This window comes from Pyrgilauda ruficollis, unplaced genomic scaffold, assembly GCF_017590135.1.
Source record: "Pyrgilauda ruficollis isolate IOZ18807 unplaced genomic scaffold, ASM1759013v1 scaffold24, whole genome shotgun sequence".
Classification (NCBI taxonomy): domain Eukaryota; kingdom Metazoa; phylum Chordata; class Aves; order Passeriformes; family Passeridae; genus Pyrgilauda; species Pyrgilauda ruficollis.
In genome coordinates, this window is record NW_024523648.1 from 5,243,313 (window position 1) to 5,260,647 (window position 17,335).

General features: G+C 38.6%; 1 protein-coding gene across 7 annotated transcripts in view; it reads left to right on the forward strand.

Moving 5' to 3' along the window:
* Positions 1 to 17,335, forward strand: part of L3MBTL3 (L3MBTL histone methyl-lysine binding protein 3) — a 77,266-nt gene that overhangs the window by 18,052 nt on the left and 41,879 nt on the right. For all 7 annotated transcript variants that reach the window (XM_041469864.1, XM_041469865.1, XM_041469869.1 and 4 more), the window contains exons 3-9: positions 4,005 to 4,116; positions 6,265 to 6,424; positions 7,403 to 7,541; positions 8,796 to 8,880; positions 11,032 to 11,123; positions 13,688 to 13,792; positions 15,137 to 15,272. In XM_041469864.1, the coding sequence (XP_041325798.1) occupies positions 4,005 to 4,116; positions 6,265 to 6,424; positions 7,403 to 7,541; positions 8,796 to 8,880; positions 11,032 to 11,123; positions 13,688 to 13,792; positions 15,137 to 15,272 (829 nt within the window). The remainder of the gene's footprint in view (positions 1 to 4,004; positions 4,117 to 6,264; positions 6,425 to 7,402; positions 7,542 to 8,795; positions 8,881 to 11,031; positions 11,124 to 13,687; positions 13,793 to 15,136; positions 15,273 to 17,335) is intronic.

The following is a 17,335-nucleotide window of genomic DNA, read 5'->3' on the forward strand; positions in this document are numbered from 1 at the left end:
TCTATGAAATGTGGGAAAGAGAACTGAAAGCCCTTTAAGTATTCAATTAGCCCTATATAAAACCACAGTGTCTTCCAGCCATCAGAATAAGGCAAAGAACGTCCATTGGAAATGGAAATTCTCTAAACCCACTGGAGTTATGCTTTGTCATGTTCCCTGGGATTTCCATGGTTCAGCAAAGCACATGGTGGGCAAAGAATGACAGGCTGAACAGGAAGATAGAGAATATTTTCGTAAGAGCAGAAGGACCATATGCTTAGCACGATAGAATTGAGTTTGAGGAGGTACATAATTCCTTGCTCTATCAGATACCAAGAGAGTAGGTGTTGGGGTACTACTGCTATGTAATCCATAGGGTAATATGCCTTAAGAAAAAAATAGGTACAAACTGACAATGAATACGTGGAAATTAAAATAGAAAAGGAAGTTTTTAAAGAAAGAAATTCAGGAATGGACTTTAAGTTCACTGGTAACAGAAAACATGTCTGCTTTTGAAACATTTATGAAACACTTTGTGTGATACTATTACTTGTAATAGACAAAGGCTTGGTATTAGTGGCTTATGGTACTTGCTTCAGTCCTGTGTAAATTTTCAAACAATTTTAAGTTTTTGGAAAATGTTTAATGAAAGTAATTTTGGTCCCAGTAGAAAAACTTAGCATGTGGATGGACAGAAATGGTTCAGAAATTATTGATTATGTTTGATTATTATTTGTTTATGCCTTGGATTCCCTCAATATGTTCATTATCTATTGAATGAATATTAAAACCTTCCTGGGGATAAAACTAACAGTCATAAAAGCTGAAGTTTTAGTATATCAAGGCATCATTTCCCAAAAATGTGAAAATGTATCTGAGCTCTGAGTGGAAGGCATCTCTAATAATGTTTAATTGGAAGCTACTGTTCTTGATCCTTGTGGAAACTGCAGACAAGGCAGCTGAGTAAGTTCTGTGTTGTATACTTACCTGTTAGCAGCTGGACTCTTCCTGCCAACTCAGTTACAATATGTTTGCATTAAAAGAATTGCAGTTACTTGAGCATGTGTATTTTTGCCCTCATTGCTGGCCTGTACATGAAAATTTGGAAGTTAAATTTCCTATCCAGATGCTATATTTGTTCCTGTTTATCTTCATGTGAATTTGTTCAGGAAAGGTGTTGAGGTTTCTTTCTCTTCTCTGTCGTTGTCTTAAAATGATCTTTTAAGACCATTGGCTTCATAGCATGGGACAGAGAATAACCTTTAGAGATTACTTAAAATTTGCCAACAGGCATTTGACAAAAGTCAAATGGATTGAAGTTATACACAATTAGCCTTATAATTTATTCTCTTTAAAACATTGAAGTGACAAAAATCAGTCTTTTTTGTGAGTTTATTTGTTAAGTGCTTGGTTATGCCCTTTGTTTCCATCAAGGGGAGTTTCACTGTTTGATGCAATGAAGGCAGATTGAAGGGAAATCCCTTTATCCAATGCAAAATTCTCTATTCACTTAAGGAGTTTTGTGACTTGAAAACAAATTTTTACTTCTCAGAAAGCTATGGATCCATCCTCAGAAGTTGGCTCAATGGCACTGTCACCTGCTGTGACATTTCAAACTGTCAAGACACCTAGGGGAGTGTCTGGGAGGACTGCCTTTACTGTATTTTGGCTTGGAGGAAATATTATGATGAAACCTTTACTTTTAGGTTTTCTGTTGCCTACGCTCTTAAGTAGAAGAGGCTTGCAAATGTGTTGAATTTTTTTCATGGTTCATAAACCACCATTAATCTAGATCCTTTTTTGTCATGCTTCCAGCAGTATACACTAGTTGGCATGTTGCTCTGGCAGCTCTTATCCTGTGATGACTTTGTGCAGCATGCTGCTTTGTACATCTCTTTATCCTCTTTTTAAGCAGTTAACCTTTGTCACAAGCTGTTCATGTCTTTTCCTCCCCAGCTAAAACCAGAGTGTTACTTCCCAGGTCTGAGGTATTGTTCTGGTTAGCCACAAAGAGCTTGGTGTATACATTCATGCTGGTGCTGTTGCTGGGAAATTTGGGAGTGAGAGCAGTCGTGAATTCAAGTTTGCCTCCAAACAGGAGCTGGAGGCCTCTGACTCCAGTAAAGGCAAGGCTGCAGGCGAAGCCAGAAGTTACAGTGATCAGTGAGGCAGTGCCCAGTTGGACTGTTGTGCCCTCCCACCTGCTAAGGCAGTGGCAAGTTGTCACTCCCCGTCACTGAGACCATCTTAGCGTGGTTGCCTGGCTTTGAGGAGCTCCTTGAGGAGCTTTTCTTTAATGGTTCAGCTCTTGCTGCTGTTAACAGCCTCCAGGGAAAGAGTGGCTGGGAGCTGCCTTCCCTGAAGTCATCTGTCTTCCATTGTTTGGTGCCTATCAGTCGGCAGTGAGCCCTCTGGAGCCAGAAGGGCTGGCGGGTCACTGCGCTACCTGGGGGGATGTCCTTGCATTCCGCAGTGGGCCCCAGCTAGAGGAAGAACATGTGTGTGGTGTCAGGGCTAGCCATTGATTGAACCGTGCAGAAACATCCCAGGTATTTAGGTGTCCCAGGACTGTTCAGAAATACCTTTGGTGCATGGATTTTCCAGCTGACACTGTATGAAGGTGTGAGAGGGTGTTTTGAAGAGCTGCTCAGTAACCTCCCTGTGCCCAGCCTGCTGGTAGGCTGCAGCAACCTGCAGGTGTCTTGGCTCATGTTCACAGCTTGCCTGCTGTGAGGCAGCTCTTGGAGAGTTGGAGCTCTTGAAAGTGAGGAAGGTTTTCCCTCTGACATCCACCTGTTGCAGAGGCAGCGCAGCAAAAATAGCAAAAATGAGCCTAACCAAAATAGGAACAAGACTGAGTGCGTAAGTCAGCTGTAAGACTCTTCTGAATAGTAACTCTGCTGCTTTTCTGTGGTTGGAACAGCATGAATGTCTCCACAAACTGAAGCATCAGCACGTGGTGTTTAGTGCATTTGGTTGCCTTTCAAAGTTGAACTCATGGTGTTTCAGTCCTGATGGATTTATCAGCAGTTTGTCCATGTTTTCATATCTGTTGTGAGCACAGCTGATCATAAGCAAAAATCTTAGCTCCAGGCCTCTTCTTCCTTTCCTCCCCCCAGCTTGTTTTTTAGCTGTTCCTTGGGGCTGGAAGGACTGTATTAGTATTAGACACTTTTTGTGTGTGTGAATACGGGGTTTGCTTGCAACCAGAATGGCTTATTTTCAGTACTGTACCATGGCAGCGTCCAAAGTGAGGGGGTGTGATGTGTTCAATAGCCAGGGACAAAACACTGCCTTGAGCTAAACCCATGTCACCAGCTGGGCCTGCAAACCATGTAGTGACTGGGAAGCAGAATTATTTTCATGTGGTAGTGTAATCACTACAGCATTGGGAAGAAACTTTTCTTCTGGCAGCAGGACGGCTATAACTCGCAGTGCTCCAGTGTAAGCACAGCATGTGGGGCATTGTTGAGCCTTGTGTCTGGCTGACAGTAATATCACATTCAGCGTGTAATTAAACACCTCATAAACTGCCTTGAGATGTTTGTTTATGTGTGCTTTTTAGTGGAGAAGTACTGTGTTTTCAGAGGATGCTGAAATTTCTGTATTCTGTGAAGCATTTGGTGTGTGATGTTCATTCAGCTCCCTTGTCCTCAGAAAGAATACTCGCTGTCTGGAGTGTGTTATTTTGCTGGCAGTGAAAAACATATGGTATGGGGATGTTCCCATGAATTTGTGTTACTGATTTGGTTTTTTTCTTTAATATTTGTGTGTAAGTTAGATATTGGAGACATCTGTATCAGTATCTATTGCAAATTAATATTTGCAGATATCAAAATGAATTCACATTTGGCTTGATCAAAACAAGAATGAGTTGTTTTGAATTCCATGGGGATAAGCAGAAACACATAGAAAATAGGCAATGTGATGAGGACACCATGTAAAAACTATATTGAATAGAAGATACTTCAAGAGACGTCCAGTAAATTTTTACTATGCTCTGTGCCATTTGTTTTGTCTTACAGTTTAGAGTCAATGAATTTGGGGCCCTGGAAGTAATTACAGATGAAACTGAGATGGAAAGTGTTAAAAAGGCAACTGCTACCACAACCTGGATGGTTCCAACTGCTCAAGAAGGTCAGTTAAGAAGCAGTAAACATTTCTGTAGTAGACTGTAGTTTCTGTAATGCATCAACTTTCCTTAAAGCTTACATCCAAAGTAAAAAAAAAAAAACCAAAACAATTTACTTGCTTTAATGGACAAAGTATCTCTGATGAAGTAACGTGTTTCTTGGGATGTAAATTACTGTGAAAATAAATTCATTTCAAGTTGAAAGGAAATAATTCCACTGTTAAACATCTGAAGTTTAATTACAGCCACACTTTTTTCCTTACAGTAATTTTCTCTAAATTTAGAATTGGCATTTTCCGTCTATTTAATTTGCAAAATATTGAATTTCTTTTAATTATTGAGAATTTAAAATTTTAAGTTATTGAATTTTTTGTTGAGCTGGTTCTCCCAGACTGCCCACAGACTTTGCTATCTTAGCCTAGAGTTGTTTTGTGCACTGCAAACTGCCTTGGTATGGTCAGCACAGCTGCCACCACCGATGTCAGTGTTAGATGTGCAGTGTGTACCCCCACAGATGCCTTGCTCCTGCCAACTGTGCTTTTTTGCAGCATTAAAATCATTCTGCAGTAATGGCTAATGTTTATCTTGAATGGTGAAATTCTTAGAGTTGTAGTGTCTATCTACCAGATAATGTGCTTCCTAGATTTAAAATTCTGAAGTAAGAAGCACCTGTTTTGTTCAAGGAAAGTTGCTTTACATGGTCATAAATTACTGCAATCTTTTTACACTGACTCCAGTAATGATGGAGTAGTGTGAAAGAGAATATCACAACTGGTGTTGTGATTATTTACGACTACCTAGTTTTTTCCCTTGTTGGTATTACATTTTATCAACTTTCTTTTAAAATGTGTACTCTGTAAGTCCTTTGAAAAGCAGACATCACAATTTTTGTTTCATAATCATCCCTATAAGCACGAGAAGTCAGTGAGAGCTTTCCTTTGCTGCTCCCTCACCATTAGTTCATAATTGTCATGTGGGACATTAACACTGTTAAGAAAGTGGTTTGGGCCCCCCTCGAGGTCGAAGCTGCAAACCACTGTTAATGTGTTCTCCAGCAAGGCTGTGATAGTTAATTCAGGTTTCAAATCTGTGATGAGAGTAGCATCCTTGTGACAGTGTAGTAACACAACAGGTTCTCTGCTCAGACTGAGAGATCAGTTACCGACAGCAACTGCATCCCCTCCAGTGTGACAAACCTAAACAAACACTTGTGTTTCTACTGAATTGAACTCTGTTTATGGACATATAGACGTATTGAGTAAGCATTCTGCTACTACCCTACACCATCCGTGATTAATGTAGTGCTCCCCAAAAGTAAAAATACTGCTAAAATTTTCTGTTGTGAGAATAAATAGTTGTTTTGAACCACTTATGATGTTGCTGTGTAAATATAACATACATTATGTATTCTTCTGGGGGAGATAGCCTGCATGCAAGAGTTCATTTGACTCTGCTTTCAAAGACGGTACAGTGCTTAAGCAACATAAATAGTCTGTGACTTGAAGTTTGCCTTTTGGGAGGTACAAAGACATCAGCCTGCTCTAGAGGCTGGAGTACTTGACAGTGCTTCATACTTCCTTGTGAGGGAAAGTAACTACACTCTCTCCTACATACAGCCTCTCCTAGGCTCTGTGTGGGGAAATTTCAGTTTAGGATCAGTTTAGTATTTGTTACAAATTGAGTGATGTTTCACTTCTGGTGGACCTCAGGCAGGTTGAGCAGTAGCTGCTGCTAGAGACTACAGACTGTAGTCAGCGATTTGCTTCCAGAAATAATTTCACCTAATGAAAACATACTCATCCCAACCTTTTCCTCCCAAATTTAGGTATAGGCATATCAGCAAGAGATGAGGTCCTGGATTCTGAGTGGTGATAACTCTGTGGGCAGTCAGTGCCTGTCACAAAATGCAGTCCTTCCACAAGTAGCCACATCAAGCTGTGACAGAACCATAGAATAGTGGGTCCCTCTCTCCTGTTGTAGTGTGAAAACCTGACTTGCTTGTCAGCAATCTCATACAAACACTAATTCCTACTTGTTCATTCTGACAAGAGTGGTGTGGCTGATGTTTTTCTGTTTGCTTGGCAAGGCCTGCTAAGGATATTTGGGAATGTATCACCTCTGCCTAAGTGAAGTTAACTTTTGTCATTGTGTAGCCTTTTCAGAAAAGACAGGGATCCCCACCAGGTTGAAGGAAACTGCAAAAGTGGATGGACTTGTTTTCTGTGAAAACTGTTACCGCTATGGTACCATAGAAGAATTTGTTCCTGAAGGGAAATTTTGCAGCCAGAAATGTGCCCAGCAAGTAAAAAACAAGTAGGTACTATAACAAAACACAGAAACAAAGAATTTGGCATAAATGCAGCACGAGAGTGAAGTGATGGGATAAAATGTTCATGGTGGGGCAGAGGGAGGTATTAAGCAGACAAGTTTCAGTGTCACCATTGGTTTATAATGTTCTTTCACTGTTTTTTGTGATGCCTTAACAACATTTGGTTTTGTCTAACACTGACGTTGAAGGCAGTCTTTTTTACTCAGTGTGCTCTGTTCTGCTGTCAGATGCAAGCAGTAAAACAGTCTATGGGATGCATGAATCAGTGTCAGACTCCCACCCTGTTTCAGTCATTGGAATTAAGATAATCAGTAATGAGATGGTTGGGGTGGTAAGTTAATTATAATTAAGTGCAAGAGCTGTTTTATTGTTGACAGTGAGTGAAAACATGAGCATACTGCAGTTTCTCAGCTCCTTTTTTTCCGTTAGTGCATTTCATTTCATCATAAAAGCATGTTTGTGTCAGTGTGTCCATTTTGTATTGCATATTGCTAGATTATGGCAGTTTTAATCATTTATGATTTTGTACATTTCCTTCATTTTAGCTAATTGCTTCAAAGTTTTCTGTTCTGATTTCTTGTTTAGCAATTGGTACAGTTGCATACCAGCTTTCTCCAACTGGATTTGTCAGACTTAACAATTACCTGTGCCTTCCTCTCTCTAAACTGCCCTGCAGTCCTAAACATTTCACAGTTTGCTTCTCTGGGAGACTTGATGGTACATGAAAAAAGACACACTGTTTAAAACATGTAAAACTTGTTCAGCATAAGCTGACAGCTTTCCTTTTACAGTTGCTATTGTGTGTCTCTCAGATTAATTCTTTTGACAGACTTAATTTTCTGTAGTATTTCGAAGAATATATTCAGTGTAATACTATGGGACCCACACACTTACTTGCTTTTTTACTCGTTTTATGAATACAAGAAGTGAAATAAGGTTGGCTTTGTGTCATTCTGTGACAGAGAACCAAAGGAGGAAAATCCCAGCATGGAATGCAATGGGGAAGATGATTCTAAAGGCATTCGGAAAAGAAAAGCAAAAGTACCTCTCAAAGAAGAGCCCCGGGATAACGGGGAGAAGAAGGAGAATCCAGATGAAATTGTTAGTATGCATCATAAACCCATTCCTGCAAGTATTTGGGTGGGAGTTTTGCCTTGTATTGCAATGTCAGTAGCTCCATCAGTCCACAAAGAAAAGAGGCTTCATCACTCTGTCAGAGCCACAATAAATAGCTGTTTCGTTTGCCAATTTAATTATGCCTCAGCAGTAAATTGTAATTATTGACAATGAATTGATAAAAGCTAGTTTTGGTCTCTTTTCCCTGCTTTTTAAAGAACAGAACAAAAAGAATTTAAAGGAAAAATGATGCTAACATTGACTTGCCATGTCTTCATGGAAAAACAGGAGTACATATTTCCCAACAACCCTGTTACTTTGTCATTCTTCACATGAATAAATAACTATAGACCAATAATTTATTTACAAAGAAAGCTATGCTACAGTTAAGAAGGGAATACTTTAGATTTTCTTAGTGCAATTTGCCTTTAAAAATCATAACCCAAAATTTGTTTTACTTTTGTGTTGCAGTATAATTTGCTTTGGGGCACCTTTTGGTTTTTTTTCCTTTTGTAGTTATTCTTCATTTTAGAAAAAGCTTACCCCACAGTACCTTCCCATAATGCTTGTTTTCTGTAGTATGTGTTTTCTTCCCAATAGCTGTCACACTACTGGGGGTAGCACAGTTTTCAGGGAGAAGGGGAGAGTTCTGCAGCTACAGAATTGTCAAAAGGATGAAGACACTAGAGTTGTCTGGAGGGAATTTGCTGGTCTCCCAGATGAGTACTTACTCTGCTCCTCTGCTCAGATGCTCACAAAACTGTTAATACAAAAACAGTGAAAAAAATTGAAAGGATCACAGTGCCATTTTGTATTTATTAAAGCAATTGTACATTTGAAAAAAAAAACAACAGAGTAAAACTGTGAGAGGTTTTCTTTTAAATTGTTTTGGAAGCACAAACATGCCAAACATACTGTTATTTATCACTGTCTCAGCGGGGTCTGCTGAGGGCTTCATGATCTGTCTCTGGGTCAGGCAAGGCTGGCTGGCTGAGTGCCAAGTGGTGAGAGTCCTTCTGCCTGACATTTTCACTGTGTTTGCTGTGATTTGTCACTGATGGCTCACTTTGCTTCTATTAGACATCTGCACGTTTGTTTGAGATAGGAGAGAGCTGGGTCAATAGCCATTTAAATGAAGTCACAGTTTAAACTTCAGTATCTCAACTTTTATCGTACTAGACTTCTAAGCTAATGAGGTTACTGTACTTTTTGTTGTTTTGGTTTTTTTTTCTAATTTAGGAGGACAAACCTGAAGGAAGGATCTTGAGAGTCTCGCAGAGAGCCAGGAGGAAAAGAAAAGGGGAGATAACAGTTTTGAAACAAAGTAAGTTATATTACGAAACAAAAATCTCAACCTTCAACTCTTTAGGTAATAGCCTTATCTTATTGTGAATCTTTGGCATTGTTTCACAAAATTTGTATTCCCTATTGAATTTTTTTCATTACTGTAAAAAGACAGTGACAGTGTTATTTACAGCAATTAAATTTTAAGACATCATAGAGGAGGATCTGGTGAGTGTAAATGCAACTAATGTGCATTTTAAGTTTTTTTCTTTTCATCCCTCTAAATAGTGCCAGTATTAAAGGGAATCAGCTGCATTGAGTTCCCAGATGCTGAAAGACATGTATCAAGCAGAAGTGAAAGTTTACTTTTGTTTCCTTGGGGATCAATTTTGCATCTTCATTATGTGCTGGAAATAGACACGTTTATGGAACTGTTTAGGAATAATTGCTATAATCAATCCAAAGGGACATATACTGCATCAAGCAACATAATAAAACATATTTTAAATGAGTGCTGTTCTTTCAAGCTATTTGTATGATAGATAGTTTTAGGAAGAATGGGAGAATCAGCTGCTATTATACCTCAGTGGTACACCAACCACAGACCTACATCTTGCCCTCCGGAGTGCTTCTTATGGTAGATGGGGAGACATTAACAGAGGTTGCCAGGCCACTAATCAACACAGAGCTCCAGTTAGCTCTGATGTACACCAGGCAGATGAACTACTGATTGAAGATGTAACAGTTAATGTTATGAAAGATCCCCCTCCCAAGACAGAATCACTCCTGAGTTGTTTCTACAGTTGCTTCTAAGGTTGAAGAGATAAGAAGCATGTGAGACACAAGCGCAAAGCTGATGCTTTGTGGAAATCACTGCTGCCCACTGACAGAATGATTTACAAATGTCTTCTGTTGGGTTTTTTAAAAAATTTTTATTGGGGAAAACCTCAGTATAAAAGTATAAACTGGTATCAAAGACCAATCTGTATTCAGAATCAAGCACAATTAATTTCTTTAATGGAATAGATAAAAACTGGGTAAATCCCAAATAAAATGAATGTGGTCTAATAGTGTTGAGCGATTACTATCACTTTGAAATTTATTATCTTTTGGTTACATTATTGTAAGCTTTCTTCAGGAGAGTTTGGCATTACAATTGTTATGGCTCATGTTTTAATCATAAAAATGCTAAGCCTGTTACTTAAAGGATTTATTTTTCCTGTGAGTAGCCCACAGTCTGGATCAAGCCAGAATCACGGTGTGGACTGCGATGAATCCTTCTGACAATGTGAGCTTATGGTCTGAAATGCTAAGCTGTGCAGAGGAGGCATTTTAGGTGGAGATCAGTAGAGCAGAGTAGAGGTGTATGAAAGTAGATACATACATGGCCATCTATTCTTGAAGTTGCTGGCTATTGCTATTGTGCAGGTAGTGCCTTATTTTCAAGGCCTGAAAACTGTGTGACTGTAGCCATTATTAAGATGGACTGTAAGCAATACTGCAATTACTGTGCAAGTGTTCATGCTGTGTGAACAAACCTGAAACTGGAGGTTTCTCTCATATGCTAATGACATCCTGAGGAAAAAAAGCGCTGGTGACAGTTCTGAAGACTTGCAGAAAATACTGTTAAATCACTGCCTTTCTACCCAAAACCATCAAACTACAAAGTGATGGAGTAGGTGAGAAACAGTCTGAATACTGTTAAAGAATAGGGTCTTTCAATCCTGATTTAAAAAACTTACTATGAGCAGTATCCACTTGAAAATCCTTTCCAGTTAAAGAAGGACGTGGGGGAAAAAGAAACCCCTTAAAATACTGAGCTATTTTGTGTTTTGAACTCATCTTTTTACACATTTGCAAATTTTATGTCTTAATGCTTCTTAGGAGCAATGAGGAAAAATGCATTGAAGCAAGACTTTGTAAGTTTTTCTTGTCACCTGAAGGAGCTTTTTCTTGTTACTCATCAAGGTTTGTACTGCTGGAAATGTTTCTGGACAAACCAGGAACCTTTGTGTTCCTGGTGTCTTTCAGGCTACAGAACTTCTTTTTCTGAAATAAGCTCTGAACAACACCATGAGTGCATTTCATAAAATGTAAATTCAAGATTATTGTGAACTTGCATTGTGGATATTTTTTTTCTTGAGATATTAACAGTTACAGAATTATTTCCCTGTTTTATGCTTCTTTATAGCTGTACCCTCTAAAGGAAGGCAAGCATGGTGTTGGGCATCCTATCTGGAGGAAGAAAAGGCCATTGCAGTGCCTACTAAGCTTTTTAAGGAGGTATGACCTTTGAAATTAAAGTCAGTCAACCACCTAAGGTCATGAAATTCCTAGGAAATCAATAAACAAAAATAATTTGAAGATGTTATTCTTTTCTCTGGAAAATGTGCATGATGAAAATAATGCTGTGTCCATCAGCAATTAGGAAAGCAATTATCTCTCTCTGTTTTTTTCAGAGAATTCTGTTGTAGATGAGTGCTGTCAGATCAGACTGCAGAAAGCAGATGCTCTCCCAAAATCTGCTGTTCTAGCCATTCCTTCTAGTCTCTGAAGCTAAAAAATGTGATACATACCCACACTTTTTCATGCCATGTAATTTTCTTTAAATATGTTTAGAAAGGTGGTACAAAGGTCATCTTTTGTCTTGTTGCTTTGATTATATTACCTGTCTTTTCTTCAGCTTCTGCTGACATTATATTTTGTTACTACATCAGATACTACTTTGTCCGGTTCTCCTTTTGTCATCTGTCATCTGATTGGATGTCACATCATCATGTCCTGCTTGTCCTTTGCCTGCTATGCTTTGTCATTTCAGTGCTTTCATTAGTGCCACCTCTCTTGCTTGGAAGAGAGCTCTGTATCCAAATCCAAAAGATTTCTGTGCTGTTATCTTTCCTTGCGAAACCTGGTGAAACATGTGAACATGTCTCAGCTGCTGTACTCCTGCTATATGTTCCTTTTTTTTGGAAATTCTCTTCTTACTTGTAGTCTGTTTAGTCTGTTTCTTGCATCCATTTCTTTCTGTATGCTTCATACTTCAGCTGTTAAATCTTCCCTGTGGGAATTAGCTTTCAGCTTACACATGCTGTGTGATGCTGGTCTTTAATTGGTAGTTTAGTTGCTATTGAGTTAGAAAAGTGAAGAAATAGGGTTTCATTTACAGAATCCATAGATTTGTAGGTGCAAGAACAGTCCCCTGACTATCTTCAGTTGTGAAAAAATTAGCAAGCAAACAATCTAGGATAAAGAGTGTCCTAGTGGGAAGGTAGATTTACAAAGCATTGCTCTGTCTGTCTGAAGGCCCATGAAATGCTATGGCAGTACAAAGGCTTTGCAGGGCACTGCACACAGTACTGACGTCTGGAGTTAAGCAATGTTTCCTCCACATTGTACCTTTCTTATTCAGTGCATCTTAATTTACTAGTTTCTTTCTAAACCTTTAGCCCCTGGGTAGTGCTTGATCTAGTGTGCAACATTTAAAGCCTGTAGCAGAAAGAGAATTTTTAATAACACTCAGAATTGGCCAGGTAATTTTTCTGCATTTTACAGATGAACGAGCAAGCCACATAAACAGATAGGGCAAAAAAAAGCTCATACCAAACATCACAACCAATCATGAATCCTTGATTTCTGTTTGGATTTTGAGAATTACTCCTTTTTTCTTTTTATTTTACCATTTCAGAAGCAGTACTTTTCACTGGGCTGTTTCTTACCCTTAGTTAGGAATAGTCAGGATGATGGAGGGTCCTTGCTATTTCCTTAGACCTTAGAGTGATTTCCAAGCTGTGTCTCACAAGGTTTCCCATCCTTCAAAGTAGGTGATACCTCTCTCAGTATCTCCTTTGGTACCCTTCTCTTCCCTTTGACTGCAGAGTACTACAGTTGACTCGGGAGCGTGTGTCACCTAGACAGCAACAGAAGGGAAAGGGAACATTTAAGATGTTTTTCCTGGGTTTTTTTTTCTGTAACATAAAACTGACTGTGAATTTTTTAACCTGTGAAAAACTGTCTTCAGTTTTGTTTACTTATTTTTCTGATCTTTCCTCCAATTTAACCTTAATATCTGCTACCTTTCTTCCTCTTTAACAGAGGGATGATGATGGTTGGTGATGATGCCTGCTGATTGAAAAGGTGGTTGAGCCATCCTGCTTAGCCTCGTTTTCACTTTCTGTTTTTTAAAAGATATTCTTCTGGGTTTATTGTAATGTGATATAAGGGTATCACATTACAATGTGATACCCTTATATCACATTACATTGAATGTAATGTTGAATGTAACATTGAATGTAACATTACATTATGTTCCTGTGATGTAGAAATTCTCCTGGAAGACTACATAGTCTGGACTCAGCAAATAAAGGACAACAAATAGGCCATCTCTGCATACAGAGTGTTTAATATTTCTGCCTTTCAGTTCATCTTTCATGGCCTGAGATGTGGAACCGAAAAGGCAAAACAGAGTCATTGTTGTGGTTATTATAGGAATTATGACCACCAGGAAAGTGTCACTGTACAGGCTGAAAATTAAATAATTAAATTGCTAAGAAATTTTACTGTCAATTAGTGAAAAAAGTTGAAGAAAATGGTGTCATCTTTCCCTTGACTCTTTTGCTAATTCTTCATAATTTTCTTATATACTCTCAGGTTTCAAGTCATTGTGTTTTTCAAACAATCATAAATTTCTCTTTTCCTCTCCACATTTTGAAAATGTGAAACTTAAAGTGATTTATTAGTTCCTTCAGAAACATGAATAATAAATAATGATTGTTCTATTCCTTATAAAGATGTTGTGTCTTTCTCTGGTGTACTCTCAGAAGTATTGAAACTGCTCTTTTCCATTGCAGTATCAGTCTTTCCCATACAACAAGAATGGATTCAAGGTAGGGATGAAACTGGAGGGTGTGGATCCTGAGCACCAGTCGATCTACTGTGTTCTCACAGTGGCTGAGGTGAGCAAGCAACCACAGTGCTGGGTTATAGCAGAGACTGAAATGAAACAGCAGCAGCTGAAAACCCTCACTCTTACCTAACAGGCAGACAGAAACTACATGTAGGAAGATGGTTTTTAAATTAATAATGCTGTATTATTTCTGCCTGATAGACATCTAAAGAATATATCCAGTGTCAATGCAGCAATACATGTATTTAACATATGCAGAAAACAGTACAGACTACAGAAAACAGTATTAGACTAGTTGGATGGTATGTGGTTTTATCTGTAATCCTGTCGTTTGTATTTAAAAGGAAAAATAAATAGAAGACAAACATGGCAACTGATATACAGCAGTTTTATAGAAGTTTGATAGTATTTGCAGTTGCTCCATTCGCTGATACAAATACCTAAAAGTTTCTCATGTTCTGTTGTGCTAAAAGTTTTTTACGCTGATGGCCAAAGAAACTGCCTGTATTAGCAACCTGTGGAAGTTAATGTAAAATATATACCCAGGTTTTTCTTTTTGCTGTGGTTCATGAAATAGTTTTCCTGATGAACAGCTTCTTAGCTTTCAATAGAAAGCCTGCTTCTCAGGCATATTTTGAATATCTTTTAAACATACCTTACTTTAATTTTTGCATAGTTTTAATAGGTTTTTGGATTTCATTTGTGAATTAAAATGGGGAAACTGGAAGTTATGTCAGAGTACAAATTAAATATAAAATAGGGTTGATGTTGAGATTTCCACTGATGCCTGCAGTAAATTTGTGGCATTTGGCACTCAGGGAGATGAGGAGAACTTCCCTACAGAGACAGTATTGTGTCCTGTTTTTCTCCTCTTCTCAGTGGTTGACTTATTACTTCATGGAATAATGAAGTTCTGGGGAATACCACTACTGACTTCTCATCTTTACTTAAACAGTTTTCAGTATCTCTCTGGAGAGCCTTTTGAACATCCTTATTGTTCGCTGCTCCCTTGCATACCAGTTAATCAGGATAGCTTGAGAACCTCATTATCTGCACTTTGTCCTTGGTTGTATCAGATGTATTCACGCTCTTCTGTAGGGCTTATGTTTTACTTTGATGGTGGGTTGAACCACTGTCAAGTTTTTGAGCACTACTGGCAATAGCCAGCTTTTAGTTAAATTCTTTTGACCAGAAGAGGAGGCACTGAGACTGAGAATAGCTTTGCCTTTTAATTCTCTCCCTGTTATCAAATGAATTTATTAATCCAGTGCTGGATTGGGCAGAAGTAAAAAGCTGACTGAAAACATACAGTTATTATACATAATATTGAATGGAAGTGGTTATGTGTAGGGCAAAGGTCTTAGTGTTGTATGTTGTCAATTCTTGCTTTTAGGTTTGTGGCTACAGAGTAAGACTACATTTTGATGGATACCCAGATTGTTATGATTTCTGGGTGAATGCTGATTCTTCAGACATTCATCCTGTTGGATGGTGTGAAAAAACAGGTCACAAGCTTCATCCACCTAAAGGTATTGCTTAGTTTAAATTTCTGTTTCTTACACAGTTCTGAGATTGAGACTACCTGTGTAATGCTGTAATATTTTTTTGTCAGAAATGTTTTAGTTTGTTTAGTCAAGAGTATTTGAAAATGGCAAATTAAATACATATCTTGCCTAAAATGTCAAGTTCGAAAGCTTGCCCCTTTTATTCAGCGGAAATTCAGAGAAACCAAGAAAACAAAATGGGCCATGAGAGTCATCCATAAGGCATTAGGAAAAAAAATACTGAGCAGAAAACCTGGACCCCAGCTTATTGCAAGGAAAATGGCAGCATACTGGTGACACACATGCTTAAACTGAGGTCTCACAGGCAGCTGGGGATCCTTTAGTGGAAAGTCTTAGGACATTTTTGCTACTGCATAGTGATCACTGTTATTGTACAAATGTTGGTACAGACTAATAAAGACTGTGCTATTTCCACAAAGACTAAGTCTGAAATAGAGACAAAAAGAGGAATGAGCAGATCAATAGGGAGAAAACAAGGTAAGATTGCAAGGCTGAAAGTATAATTTGTACATGGATTATGTAAATGGTATACAGGTATTGAAATGTGTGTGATTTACTTGCATAATTTACTTCCATTTCACATTGTGTAACTTCTTTTGGCAATTGGAGGGCATCTGCACTGAACTGTACTATGAAAAATAGGTAAATGTGGTCCTTTTGGAATATGGAGGGAGTATGTGGGGTGAAGGGAGCAAGTCCTGAAGTCTGAAAAGTGAGAAATAAATGAATGTCCCATTTTGGCAGACACAGTGACGGTAGTATAATGTGATTTAGAAGGGCTGGAAGTGCACAGATTCAAGAGGATGCAGAGAATTATAAAACTGTAGATGTAAGGGCTTGGCTGTGGAAAATGACAGTAAAGTCACTGGAAGTGTAGGGGCAGAGGGCCTGCCAGTGTGTGAGAGGATGGCATTTCTTTGTGTGAGCCTTGAGAGGCATGAGCTGCTCTTCTGAGTCCTCTGCAAGCTCCACTCTGGCTACAGGGTGCTACTTTCTTTGGGACACAGTTCTGTATAACTGGCTGTGTAGAAATAGCAATTCCTTGAACATAAATAAGAATTTCTTAGAAGGTTAGCTTCTACTGATGTAATAACTTGTGTGTAGCAAATGGGTAGCTCCCAGTTACAGCCTTCCTGATGTTATTACAGTGTGCTTGTAAGTTTTGTATCTGTGACAAGAATTTGTCACCTTTTACATCCTACATGCCTGGTTTAGAAAGCTCTTGTTAACCGAGAATGATTGCCCCTGGAAGAATTTGGTGGGGTTCTGCTTTTCCAAGGGGAAGGATAATATGCCATTTTTAGATTCTGTTTTAATTGGAATGGACAGATTGGTTGTATTTTGCTGTGTTATGACATTATAATAATGATTTCTGTAGTGCCCATTGCAAATTTTGCAGATGCTAAAGCAAATGAAAGTTATGACATAAGACACAGTATTTATATAAAATAGCACCCCAGAGAAGAACTCAAAGGTTTGTGTTAGTAGCCTTTAATTTTCCAGCTAAAATACAAATTTATGACCTTCATGGTGTAAACCCTAAGCAATTTGGAACCTGGTGGTCTGACTTGGGGGGGGCAGGGGGTGAGAAGTGAGGGACATGAGACAGGAAGAATATTATTGTAGATGTTTTCTGAAATGTATTTCTATCTGTGTTTATTAGAATGGAAAGGGTGGGTAACTCTTAGTGCTGCTGGGAAAGGACAGGTCTTGTGATGGGATGTCTCCCACCCCCACAGCAGCAGGGGCAACAGGCAGCTGCTGCTGGCCTTCCAGCAGGTGTAGGAGAGCTAAGAGCCAAATTGAACTAGATTTCACAGAAATTAAAAAAGGTGGTGGTCAGGACGCTATTCATTTTGTGTGGAAGAGGCCACTTTTTTATCTCACACAGGCAAAATGTGCAGTGAGAATGGTTGTACATGTATATATATGCATGCAAAAATTATATTGACTGATCTATATTTGCAGTGAATAAATCAAATTGATCTTTGGTCTTGTTACGAGAGATGAGTTAGGAGCTTAAGATC